The sequence below is a fragment of the Hyla sarda genome, chromosome 2 (assembly GCF_029499605.1).
Source record: "Hyla sarda isolate aHylSar1 chromosome 2, aHylSar1.hap1, whole genome shotgun sequence".
NCBI classification, from domain to species: Eukaryota; Metazoa; Chordata; class Amphibia; order Anura; family Hylidae; genus Hyla; species Hyla sarda.
The window spans coordinates 9,923,162-9,937,092 of record NC_079190.1 but is presented as its reverse complement, the minus strand read 5'-3'; the positions used below and the strand labels follow the sequence as shown (position 1 = coordinate 9,937,092).

Genomic DNA, 13,931 nt, shown 5'->3' with positions numbered 1-13,931 from the left:
AAACTACAGGTGACCAGGGACAAAACTACAGGTGACCAGGGACAAAACTACAGGTGACCAGGGGCGGGGACAAAACTACAGGTGACCCGGTGACGGGGACAAAACTACAGGTGACCAGGGGCGGGGACAAAACTACAGGTGACCAGGGGCGGGGACAAAACTACAGGTGACCAGGGGCGGGGACAAAACTACAGGTGACCAGGGGCGGGGACAAAACTACAGGTGACATGGGGCAGGGACAAAACTACAGGTGACCAGGGGCGGGGACAAAACTACAGGTGACCAGGGGCTGGGACAAAACTACAGGTGACCAGGGGCTGGGACAAAACTACAGGTGACCAGGGGCGGGGACAAAACTACAGGTGACCAGGGGCAGGGACAAAACTACAGGTGACCAGGGGCGGGGACAAAACTACAGGTGACCAGGGGCGGGGACAAAAATAGGAGCCGGAGGCCGAGCGGCTTTAGTCTCTGCTTCCCGCTCCAGGCTCTCACACTGCTGGCCGACAGGACGAGCTGCTGAACCGGGAAAGTAGCAGGAGAATGGCAAACACCGGCTCTGCTCTGGGCCCCGGGCCAGCTCGGTTTGCCTGTCCTGTAGTGACGGGCCTGCATATTATTCATACCCGGGCAGGTACAGTGGTAATAATGGGAGATTTTAACTATCCAGATATAGATTGGGGTCCGGGTTTGGCTAAAACTTCAAAGGGGCGACAATTCCTAAATTTATTGCAGGATAATTTTATGGGCCAGTTTGTGGAGGACCCAACAAGAAGTGATGCCTTGTGGGATCTGATCATTTCCAACAACGCAGAGCTGGTTGGGAATGTAACTGTGCGGGAAAACCTTGGTAATAGCGACCACAATATAGTTACTTTTGACTTAAAATGTAGAAAACAAAGACAGACGGGGAAGGCAAAAACATATAACTTTAAAAAGGCAAATTTCCCTGGGCTGAGGGCTGCACTACAGGACATAGACTGGGGGGAGGTGTTCTCAAATACTGATACAGAAGGTAAATGGGACATCTCTAAATCAACTCTAAATAACTATACAGCTAAATATATACCAAAGGGGAACAAATATAAACGATTAAAACTAAATCCTACATGGCTGACACATGATGTTAAAAGAGCAATAAACAACAAAAAAATAGCCTTAAAAAAATACAAATCTGATGGGTCAGCGATAACATTTAAACAGTACAAAGAGCTTAATAAAATCTGTAAAAATGTAATAAAAACAGCAAAAATTCAAAATGAGAGACAGGTGGCCAAAGAAAGCAAAACTAATCCTAAATATTTTTTTTAGATATATAAATGCAAAAAAACCAAGGACAGAGCATGTAGGACCCCTTAATAATGATAATGGGGAGGTTGTCACAGGCGATAAAGAGAAGGCGGAGCTACTGAATGGGTTCTTTAGTTCTGTATACACTATGGAAAAAGGAGCTGACATTGGCCAGGTCAGTGCTGGTAACACATCATGTACAGGTCAGTGCTGGTAACACATCATGTACAGGTCAGTGCTGGTAACACATCATGTACAGGTCAGTGCTGGTAACACATCATGTACAGGTCAGTGCTGGTAACACATCATGTACAGGTCAGTGCTGATAACACATCATGTAATGTACTGAACTGGCTTAATGTAGAGATGGTACAAGGTAAGTTAAGTGATATAAATGTAAGCAAATCCCCAGGGCCAGATGGACTACACCCAAGAGTTCTTAGAGAGGTAAGTTCAGTAATATCTGTACCCCTGTTCATGATATTTAGAGATTCTCTGGTGTCTGGTATTGTGCCAAGGGACTGGGGCAAGGCGAATGTGGTGCCAATCTTCAAGAAGGGCTCTAGGTCTTCGCCAGGCAATTATAGACCGGTAAGTCTAACGTGCATTGTGGGTAAATTGTTTGAAGGACTTATAAGGGATTACATACAGGAATACATAGGGGATAATTGTATTATAAGTGATAGCCAGCATGGGTTTACTAAGGATAGAAGTTGTCAAACCAATCTAATTTGCTTTTATGAAGAGGTGAGTAGAAGCCTTGACAGAGGAATGGCTGTGGATATAGAGGGGGGCTGTGTATATAGAGGAATGGCTGTGGATATAGAGGGGGGCTGTGTATATAGAGGGGGGCTGTGTATATAGAGGGGGGCTGTGTATATAGAGGGGGGCTGTGTATATAGAGGAATGGCTGTGGATATAGAGGGGGGCTGTGTATATAGAGGAGGGGCTGTGTATATAGAGGGGGACTGTGTATATAGAGGGGGGCTCTGTATATAGAGGAATGGCTGTGGATATAGAGGGGGGCTGTGTATATAGAGGGGGGCTGTGTATACAGAGGAATGGCTGTGGATATAGAGGGGGGCTGTGTATATATAGAGGGGGGCTCTGTATATAGAGGGGGGGTTCTGTATATAGAGGGGGGGCTGTGTATATAGAGGAATGTCTGTGTATATAGAGGGGGGCTGTGGATATAGAGGGGGGCTGTGTATATAGAGGAATGGCTGTGGATATAGAGGGGGGCTGTGTATATAGAGGGGGGCTCTATATATAGAGGAGGGGTTCTGTATATAGAGGAATGGCTGTGTATATAGGGGGGCTGTGTATATAGAGGAATGGCTGTGGATATAGTGTTTCTGGATTTCCCTAAAGCATTTGATACTGTCCCTCACAGACGTCTGACAGGTAAGTTAAGGTCTCTGGGTTTGGAAATTTTAGTTTTAGTCAAGGATAAAGCCGGTCACGGTGAAACGCGTTGGAGGTGATCGCAGGGACGTGGAACCTACCTTCTTTTTACATGTGGGGTCAAGTATTTATATTCTTATTTGTTTTGTTCTCCTTGCACTGCTTTATTGTATTTATCTCATACACATATATTTTTGTGTTGCACATTGCACTTTATGTATACTTGTGTTTGATACACATTTTATAAGGTTAAATACACTTTTTATGTTATATATATTGTCACACTGCACATATTTCATAGCTACAGGTGTTTTTATGATCCATTGGTGATCAATTGACCCCCCCCCCCCCCCCCCGCATATACATTTTTCTTGTTTACATCTTTTTTCCCGTCCCTGCCATCTTGTGCATTTTTTAAGCTTATTTTATATGTTTATATATATATATTTTATTAATTAATTATACACATTATCAAATTGCGCTACTGATTATCATCATTTTTATGTATGCTATATAGCTATATATTATTTCTTCATTTGTGTATGATATATGTACTCTTTTGTAAAATAAAACTATACATTTATTAATTTGATGTTTATTGGATTTATTAGATTATTATTTTCTTATTTATTTTATTATATACATTTTTACTCTTAGTGCGTTTACCCTATACGCTGTAGTGGCGTATTTATAGGTTATTTTAGTTGTTGTTTTGGGTTTTCCCCAATTTTACTTAGACCACAGTATACAGGACTTTTTTTTAGGTAGTTTATGTTACTATAGGACACAGCAGCTGGAGCTTCTATTTGCTGACTAGACATGAATGTTGACGTGACGAGTCTCTATAGATCATATGAAGACGTGACGGATTGTTCACATACCGTACAGCAGACACTCCCTGGAGAGATATAACGCCCGAGACACATTCCCAGCCTGGAAGAAGAAGCAGATTGTCACTAATAGAGACGGACATGAGGGAACATAATACAGCGGCGCACACTTGATGGGGGAAACCTTAAAGGGGTACTCCGCTGCTCAACGTTAGGAACAAATTGTTCCGAACGCTGGAGCCAGCGCAGGGAGCACTTAACGTCATAGCCCCCTCATGAAGTCACGCCCCGCCCCCTCAATGCAAGTCTATAGGAGGGGGCGTGACAGCGTCACGCCCACTCCCATAGACTTGCATTGAGGGGGCAGTGCGGGACGTCATGAGGGGGCGGAGCTATGACATCACAAGCCCCCAATTTGTTCCAAACGCTGAGCAGCGGAGTACCCCTTTAAGTTAACCACCCCCCCCTAGACCATGAGGAACGACGCAGAAGAAGCAGATTGTCACTAATAGAGACGGACATGAGGGAACATAATACAGCGGCGCACCCTTGATGGGGGAACCCTTAAAGGGGTACTCCACTGCTCAGCGTTAGGAACAAATTGTTCCGAACGTTGGAGCCGGCGCAGGGAGCACGTAACGTCATAGCCCCCTTATGAAGTCATGCCCCGCACCCTCAATGCAAGTCTATGGGAGGGGGCGTGACAGCGTCACGCCCCCTCCCATAGACTTGCATTGAGGGGGCAGTGCGGGACGTCATGAGGGGCGGGGCTATGACATCACAAGCCCCCAGTTTGTTCCAAACGCTGAGCAGTGGGGTATTCCTTTAAGTTAACCACACACTCCACCCCACCCCCCCCTAGACCATGAGGAACGACGCCATAGCCCCCTCATGAAGTCACGCCCCGCCCCCTCAATTCAAGTCTATGGGAGGGGGCGTGACGCTGTCACGCCCCCTCCCATAGACTTGCATTGAGGGGGCAGTGCGGGACGTCATGAGGGGGCGGAGCTATGACATCACAAGCCCCCAGTTTGTTCCAAACACTGAGCATCAGAGTACCCCTTTAAGTTAACCACACCCCCCACCCCCCCCCTAGACCATGAAGAACGACAAAAAAAAAAAAGTAAAATTTTACCACCCTCCCCATAATAACTAAAATAGTTTAACTCTTCCCTTAGAAAATTTTTCATCCAAAATTCGTCTTTCTTAACATTTCCAATTACGTTTTTCCATTGCTGAAGGTTGGGGGCTTTCGTGTCGCCCCATGACCTAACTAACAAAAGCTGAACAAGCAGCCAATTCAACTTTCCAAACTCGCACACATTACCCAGAATTGTCGTCCGGGAAGACAAATGACCTTTGGAATTTTTCCTCTGAGACTTGAAAGTTGGAATTGTCTTCCACACATTTTGGACAGTTTGAGATTCATATTAAAGGGGTACTCCGGTGGAAAACTTTATTTATTTATTTATTTATTTATTTATTTATTTTAAATGAATGGTGCCAGAAAGTTAAACAGATTTGTAAATGACTTCAATTAAAAAAATCTTAATCCTTGTAGTACTTATTAGCAGCTGTATGCTCCAGAGGAAATTCTTTGCTTTTTGAATTTCTTTTTTTGTCTTGTCCACAGTGCTCTCTGCTGACACCTCTGTCTGTGTCAGGAACTGTTCAGAGCAGCATAGGTTTGCTATGGGGATTTTCACAGTTCCTGATACGGGCATCGGGTGTCAGCAGAGAGCACTGTGGACAAGACAAAAAAGAAATTCAAAAAATAAAGAATTTCCTCTGTAGCATACAGCAGCTGATAAGTACTGAAAGGATTAAGATTTTTTTTATAGAAGTCATTTACAAATCTGTTTAACTTTCTGGCACCAGTTCATAAAAAAAAAAGAAAAAAAAAAAAGTTTTCCACCGGAGTATCCCTTTAAGTTTTACAAATTTCTCAGCTTAGGAGCTAAAATACTAAACCCCCAATAGTCCAACCCTTCATCTTTCCCCAGGATTCTCACCCCCTTCACTCTTTGCATAGTCCCCTGGATAACTGTAAGAAGAGACGACTTCCCTCAATTCATTTTAAAGAGAACCTGTCACCAAACTAAACTTTTAATATATTGTTCCTTATGTAATTATAAGACACTTTTGCTATTTACTTGCTGTTAAAATTCTCAACCTTTACATGTTTTAATATGATTGAAATAACGGCCACTAGGTGGCTCTGTTCTGTTCCCTGTGCAAGTCACACAGTTAGATTGGTCTCCTCCCGGCCTGGCATGGGTCACAGCTCTCGTAGGCTTCAGTGACATCACACCTGCTGGGGAACACCTACTTTCTTCTGCTGGGAGCTCACACAATGTGAGCAAGGGGAAAGGTATGATACACAGCTTTTTAAGGTTGGAAAAAAAAATTGAAGGACAGGAGAGGTGTTAGGAGTAGTTAGGGAATATAATCTGAGTTAGTTTACAAAAAAAAAAAAAAAGGTTTGATGACAAGTACTCTTTAAGTCCAGAGATCCTTATGTAATCCCTTAACCCCTTAACGACGCAGGACGTATATTTACGTCCTGCGCCGGCTCCCGCGATATGAAGCGGGATCGCGCCACGATCCCGCATCATATCGCGTCGGTCCCGGCGCTTACCAACGGGCGGGACCCGCGGCTAATACCACACATCGCCGATCGCGGCGATGTGCGGTATTAACCCTTTAGAAGCGGTGGTCAAAGCTGACCGCCGCTTCTAAAGTGAAACTGAAAGTGACCCGGCTGCTCAGTCGGGCTGTTCGGGACCGCCGCGGTGAAATCGCGGCGTCCCGAACAGCTGACCGGACACCGGGAGGGCCCTTACCTGCCTCCTCGGTGTCCGATCGACGAATGACTGCTCCGTGCCTGAGATCCAGGCAGGAGCAGTCAAGCGCCGATAATGCTGATCACAGGCGTGTTAATACACGCCAGTGATCAGCATAGGAGATCAGTGTGTGCAGTGTTATAGGTCCCTATGGGATAACAATGATCAGTATAAGAGATCAGTGTGTGCAGTGTTATAGGTCCCTATGGGATAATAATGATCAGTATAAGAGATCAGTGTGTGCAGTGTTATAGGTCCCTATGGGATAATAATGATCAGTGTGTGCAGTGTTATAGGTCCCTATGGGATAACAATGATCAGTATAGGAGATCAGTGTGTGCAGTGTTATAGGTCCCTATGGGATAATAATGATCAGTATAAGAGATCAGTGTGTGCAGTGTTATAGGTCCCTATGGGATAATAATGATCAGTATAAGAGATCAGTGTGTGCAGTGTTATAGGTCCCTATGGGACCTATAACACTGCAAAAAAAATGTAAAAAAAAAGTGTTAATAAAGGTCATTTAACCCCTTCCCTAATAAAAGTTTGAATCACCCCCCTTTTCCCATAAAAAAAATAAAACAGTGTAAAAAAAAAAAAATAAACATATGTGGTATCGCCGCGTGCGTAAATGTCCGATCTATAAAAATATATCATTAATTAATCCGTACGGTTAATGGCGTACACGCAAAAAAATTCCAAAGTCCAAAAAATCGTATTTTGGTCACTTTTTATAACATTAAAAAATGAATAAAAAGTGATCAAAAAGTCCGATCAAAACAAAAATCATACCGATAAAAACATCAGATCATGGCGCAAATGAGTCCTCACACCGCCCTGTACATGGAAAAATAAAAAAGTTATAGGGGTCAGAAGATGACATTTTTAAACGTATAAATTTTCCTGCATGTAGTTATGATTTTTTCCAGAAGTGCGACAAAATCAAACCTATATAAGTAGGGGATCATTTTAACCGTATGGACCTACAGAATAATGATAAGGTGTAATTTTTACCGAAATATGCGCTGCGTAGAAACGGAAGCCCCCAAAAGTTACAAAATGGCGTTTTTTTTTCGATTTTGTTGCACAATGATTTTTTTTTCTGTTTCGCCGTGCATTTTTGGGTAAAATGACTAATGTCACTGCAAAGTAGAATTGGCGACGTGAAAAATAAGCCATAATATGGATTTTTAGGTGGAAAATTGAAAGGGTTATGATTTTTAAAAGGTAAGGAGGAAAAAACGAAAGTGCAAAAACGTAAAAACCCTGAGTCCTTAAGGGGTTAAAGGGGTACTCCGGTGGAAAACTTTTTTTTTTTTTTTTTAAATCAACTGATGCCAGAAAGTTAAACAGATTTGTCAATTACTCATATTAAAAAATCTTAATCCTTCCAGTACTTATCAGCTGCTGTATACTACAGAGGAAGTTATTTTCTTTTTGGATTTCTTTTCTGTCACAACCACAGTGCTCTCTGCTGACACCTCTGTCCATTTTAGGAAATGTCCAGAGCAGGGGAGGTTTGCTATGGAGATTTTCTCCTAATCTGGACAGTTCCTGAAATGGACAGAGGTGTCAGCAGAGAGCACTGTGCTCAGACAGAAAATAAAAATTCAAAAAGAAAAGCATTTCCTCTGTAGTATTCAGCAGCTAATAAGTACTGGAAGGATTAAGATTTTTTAATAGAAGTAATTTACAAATCTGTTTAACGTTCTGGGACCAGTTGATTGAAAAAATAAATAAATAAATAAATAAATAAATAAGTTTTCCACCGGAGTACCCCTATCTGGATAGTTTTGGGGAAAATAGTTTCTTGTTAAAAAAGGGAGATGATCTGCACAGAGTACAGTTTTGTCACTGTCCCCTCCCATACCAAATCCCTGAATATTCTGTTTTAGGAATAATGGCTGCCAGGGGTTCAATATAAAGAAAGGACAAGAGGGGTGACAGGAACCCCCTTTCTGGTTGATTTTGTCAGTTAATGTTAATCTGAGAATAAATTATTAACAATTATATAAGGGGTCGGTGAATAGTATGACAGAGGAATCGCCACTTCATCCAGTCAAAGGTCTTCATAGCGTCCAATGACAGGATGGAGCGGAGGGGGGCATCCCCCAACTGGAGGTTTGCATATTTATGTATATATGTATGTATATATGTACACATATGTGTATATATATATATGTAAGTGTGTATGTATGTGTATATATATGTGGTGGCCCAGTACAGGAGTTGTACCCCTGTACCCTTGCTGTCCTGTCAGGCGGACTCTATTTCGGTATCTTCTGAGTCCCTCTTTAATGTATGTCATACAAATGGTTAATTATACATTGTGTTGTCTATTATAATGTCATTATATTGTTATGTGCCTTTGAATACTGTTGCCATGTGTTGTAACCAAGGAAGGTACCAGTGATCACGTGACTTATAGGATGACCAATGAGACCCCTCAGGAGTCTCCCTCATATAAACCCTGGGAGAAGCTAGTCAGTTCTGTGCATGCTGAGGAACAGCCAAGTCCTGAGAGAGTGTCTGGTGTCCTGACGAGGCCCAAGGCCGACCACACACAGACGTTTCCACTAATCCGGTGCCCCACAGGTGAACGTCAAAACCTGGTAAACTACAAACGGGGTGAAGTCAGTCCTAGTCAAGTCAGTCAAGATCAGTCTGTATACAGTCAGCGTGGGCCTTCAGCAAATTGTCCAAATCCACTATAAGTTCCAGCGAGCCCTAATGTCTCTGAAGTCACTGGTCACCTTCTTGGGCCTAACTGAGCTGTCAAGACTATTACATCTGTCTACCCTCAGTAAAGCTGCAATTATTCTGTAACTTGGCGTCAGAGTCATTATTTGCTCCGTGCCTAGCCCAGGATCCAGCAGCATACCTTTGGGTGGTGAAGAGGTTAAACCTCGCCCTGGCGTCACGAACACAAGGGGTTAATGCCATCTGCCCCTAGGGTAACAACATCTGCCCTCATCATATATATATATATATATATATATATATATATATATGCGTATACTATATTTTTATTATTATTAATAATAATAATTATTTTATTATAATTTTTGGTTGATTTCTTAGGTTTTACTTTATTTATTAGGTTACAAAAATTGCAGGGAGTTATTGTTATGTGCAGGGATTGTTATTGTTATTATTATGATTAATGTTCATTAGATTTTATGGTTGTTGTGATTATCGTTTTTAGTTTTTTTTATCATTAAAATTTAAAAATAAAAAAATCTATAGGTATGTGAGTGTGTGTTGTCCTGTACCAGATGGGATTCTATGTATACGTGTTTGTGTTAGCTGGAATATGATGTTTATTTTTTTTTTCACTTTTTTTTTTTCTTCTATTTATTAGGTTTACATTTCATATTTATTCTGCTATTTTCTATTTATTTAGTTATGATTATTTTTTTGGTCTGGGGAGAAGATAACTGGAGCATTGATTAATAAGATAAGTTCAGACCCCTCCCCCCCTGCCCCTCATGATGACCGATATCTGCTGAACCTCTGCTAATACACTGGATTTAATAGTTACTGGCCCTTTAAATATGAGCATTTACTCTTAGAAATCAAAGACTGAAGTGTGACTGTTGGGGGAAAGTAGGGGTTAAGGACTTATGATTATTTCTCCATATGGATCAGGAACTCCCCAGACCCCCCCCCCCCCCCCACAACTTCCTGACCCAGAAATCCCATGATCCTCTGTTTCCCACACATATAATTCATGGCCAGATGAAATCCCATCAGGGTAATATAAACCCTGATGAACAGAATATAGAGGAAGAGACTGAGAATTATACAAATGTATTAAATGGGAAAAAGTATAACCTGACAATGACAAAAGTATTCATACCCTTTACTCAGGACTCAGTTGGCCACGTGCTTAGGGGAAAAGGTGAACCTCCACCCCAGTCTGAGGTCCAGAAGATCAGAATCAGGTCTTCATTACGAATATGCTTCACTGTAGGGATGGTATTGGGCAGGTGATGGGCAGTGCCTGGTTTCCCCCAGACATGATGCTGCCCCCACCATGATCACTGTAGGGATGGTATTGGGCAGGTGATGGGCAGTGCCTGGTTTCCCCCAGACATGATGCTGCCCCCACCATGATCACTGTAGGGATGGTATTGGGCAGGTGATGGGCAGTGCCTGGTTTCCCCCAGACATGATGCTGCCCCCACCATGATCACTGTAGGGATGGTATTGGGCAGGTGATGGGCAGTGCCTGGTTTCCCCCAGACATGATGCTGCCCCCACCATGATCACTGTAGGGATGGTATTGGGCAGGTGATGGGCAGTGCCTGGTTTCCCCCAGACATGATGCTGCCCCCACCATGATCACTGTAGGGATGGTATTGGGCAGGTGATGGGCAGTGCCTGGTTTCCCCCAGACATGATGCTGCCCCCACCATGATCACTGTAGGGATGGTATTGGGCAGGTGATGGGCAGTGCCTGGATTCCCCCAGACATGATGTTGCCCCCACCATGATCACTGTAGGGATGGTATTGGACAGGTGATGGGCAGTGCCTGGTTTCCCCCAGACATGATACTGCCCCCACCATGATCACTGTAGGGATGGTATTGGGCAGGTGATGGGCAGTGCCTGGTTTCCCCCAGACATGATGCTGCCCCCACCATGATCACTGTAGGGATGGTATTGGACAGGTGATGGGCAGTGCCTGGTTTCCCCCAGACATGATGCTGCCCCCACCATGATCACTGTAGGGATGGTATTGGGAAGGTGATGGGCAGTGCCTGGTTTTCTTCAGACATGATGCTGCCCCCACCATGATCACTGTAGGGATGGTATTGGACAGGTGATGGGCAGTGCCTGGTTTCCCCCAGACATGATGCTGCCCCCACCATGATCACTGTAGGGATGGTATTGGACAGGTGATGGGCAGTGCCTGGTTTCCCCCAGACATGATGCCGTCCCCACCATGCTCACTGTAGAGATGATATTGGGCAGGTGATGGGCAGTGCCTGGTTTCCCCCAGACATGATGCTGCCCCCACCATGATCACTGTAGGGATGGTATTGGACAGGTGATGGGCAGTGCCTGGTTTCCCCCAGACATGATGCTGCCCCCACCATGATCACTGTAGGGATGGTATTGGGCAGGTGATGGGCAGTGCCTGGTTTTCCCCAGACATGATGCTGCCCCCACCATGATCACTGTAGGGATGGTATTGGGCAGGTGATGGGCAGTGCCTGGTTTTCTTCAGACATGATGCTGCCCCCACCATGATCACTGTAGGGATGGTATTGGACAGGTGATGGGCAGTGCCTGGTTTCCCCCAGACATGATGCTGCCCCCACCATGATCACTGTAGGGATGGTATTGGACAGGTGATGGGCAGTGCCTGGTTTCCCCCAGACATGATGCTGCCCCCACCATGATCACTGTAGGGATGGTATTGGGCAGGTGATGGGCAGTGCCTGGTTTTCTTCAGACATGATGCTGCCCCCACCATGATCACTGTAGGGATGGTATTGGACAGGTGATGGGCAGTGCCTGGTTTTCTTCAGACATGATGCTGCCCCCACCATGATCACTGTAGGGATAGTATTGGACAGGTGATGGGCAGTGCCTGGTTTCCCCCAGACATGATGCTGCCCCCACCATGATCACTGTAGGGATGGTATTGGACAGGTGATGGGCAGTGCCTGGTTTCCCCCAGACATGATGCTGCCCCCACCATAATCACTGTAGAGATGGTATTGGGCAGGTGATGGGCAGTGCCTGGTTTCCCCCAGACATGATGCTGCCCCCACCATGATCACTGTAGGGATGGTATTGGACAGGTGATGGGCAGTGCCTGGTTTCCCCCAGACATGATGCTGCCCCCACCATGATCACTGTAGGGATGGTATTGGACAGGTGATGGGCAGTGCCTGGTTTCCCCCAGACATGATGCTGCCCCCACCATGATCACTGTAGGGATGGTATTGGGCAGGTGATGGGCAGTGCCTGGTTTTCTTCAGACATGATGCTGCCCCCACCATGATCACTGTAGGGATGGTATTGGACAGGTGATGGGCAGTGCCTGGTTTCCCCCAGACATGATGCTGCCCCCACCATGATCACTGTAGGGATGGTATTGGACAGGTGATGGGCAGTGCCTGGTTTCCCCCAGACATGATGCTGCCCCCACCATGATCACTGTAGGGATGGTATTGGGCAGGTGATGGGCAGTGCCTGGTTTTCTTCAGACATGATGCTGCCCCCACCATGATCACTGTAGGGATGGTATTGGACAGGTGATGGGCAGTGCCTGGTTTTCTTCAGACATGATGCTGCCCCCACCATGATCACTGTAGGGATGGTATTGGACAGGTGATGGGCAGTGCCTGGTTTCCCCCAGACATGATGCTGCCCCCACCATGATCACTGTAGGGATGGTATTGGACAGGTGATGGGCAGTGCCTGGTTTTCTTCAGACATGATGCTGCCCCCACCATGATCACTGTAGGGATGGTATTGGGCAGGTGATGGGCAGTGCCTGGTTTTCTTCAGACATGATGCTGCCCCCACCATGATCACTGTAGGGATGGTATTGGTCAGGTGATGGGCAGTGCCTGGTTTTCTTCAGACATGATGCTGCCCCCACCATGATCACTGTAGGGATGGTATTGGGCAGGTGATGGGCAGTGCCTGATTTGCCCCAGACATGATGCTGCCCCCACCATGATCACTGTAGGGATGGTATTGGGCAGGTGATGGGCAGTGCCTGGTTTCCCCCAGACATGATGCCGTCCCCACCATGCTCACTGTAGAAATGGTATTGGGCAGGTGATGGGCAGTGCCTGGTTTCCTCCAGACATGATGCTGCCCCCACCATGCTCACTGTAGAGATGGTATTGGGCAGGTGATGGGCAGTGCCTGGTTTCCCCCAGACATGATGCTGCCCCCACCATGATCACTGTAGGGATGATATTGTTACGCCGAGCGCTCCGGGCCCCCGCTCCTCCCCGGAGCGCTCGCTACACTCTCGCTCCCGCAGCGCCTCGGTCAGATCCACTGACCGGGTGCGCTGCGATACCGCCTCCAGCCGGGATGCGATTCGCGATGCGGGTGGCGCCCGCTCGCGATGCGCACCCCGGCTCCCGTACCTGACTCGCTCTCCGTCGGTCCTGTCCCGGCGCGCGCGGCCCCGCTCCCTAGGGCGCGCGCGCGCCGGGTCTCTGCGATTTAAAGGGCCACTGCGCCGCTGATTGGCGCAGTGGTTCTAATCAGTGTGTTCACCTGTGCACTCCCTATGTATACCTCACTTCCCCTGCACTCCCTCGCCGGATCTTGTTGCCATCGTGCCTAGTGAAAGCGTTCCCTTGTGTGTTCCTTGCCTGTGTTCCAGACCTCCTGCCGTTGCCCCTGACTACGATCCTTGCTGCCTGCCCCGACCTTCTGCTACGTCCGACCTTGCTTTTGTCTACTCCCTTGTACCGCGCCTATCTTCAGCATTCAGAGAGGTTGAGCCGTTGCTAGTGGATACGACCTGGTCACTACCGCCGCAGCAAGACCATCCCGCTTTGCGGCGGGCTCTGGTGAACACCAG

At 46.0% G+C, this 13,931-nt stretch overlaps 1 protein-coding gene across 3 annotated transcripts in view; it reads right to left on the bottom strand.

Annotated features, from left to right (window-relative positions):
• The window catches only part of P4HA3 (prolyl 4-hydroxylase subunit alpha 3), a 65,694-nt gene that overhangs the window by 17,376 nt on the left and 34,387 nt on the right, over positions 1–13,931 (bottom strand). For all 3 annotated transcript variants that reach the window (XR_008889178.1, XM_056560287.1, XM_056560288.1), the window contains exon 5: positions 3,576–3,627. Coding sequence is in view for 2 of the 3 variants with exons in the window: in XM_056560287.1 (XP_056416262.1) it covers positions 3,576–3,627 (52 nt within the window). In the remaining variant the exon portion in view is untranslated. The remainder of the gene's footprint in view (positions 1–3,575; positions 3,628–13,931) is intronic.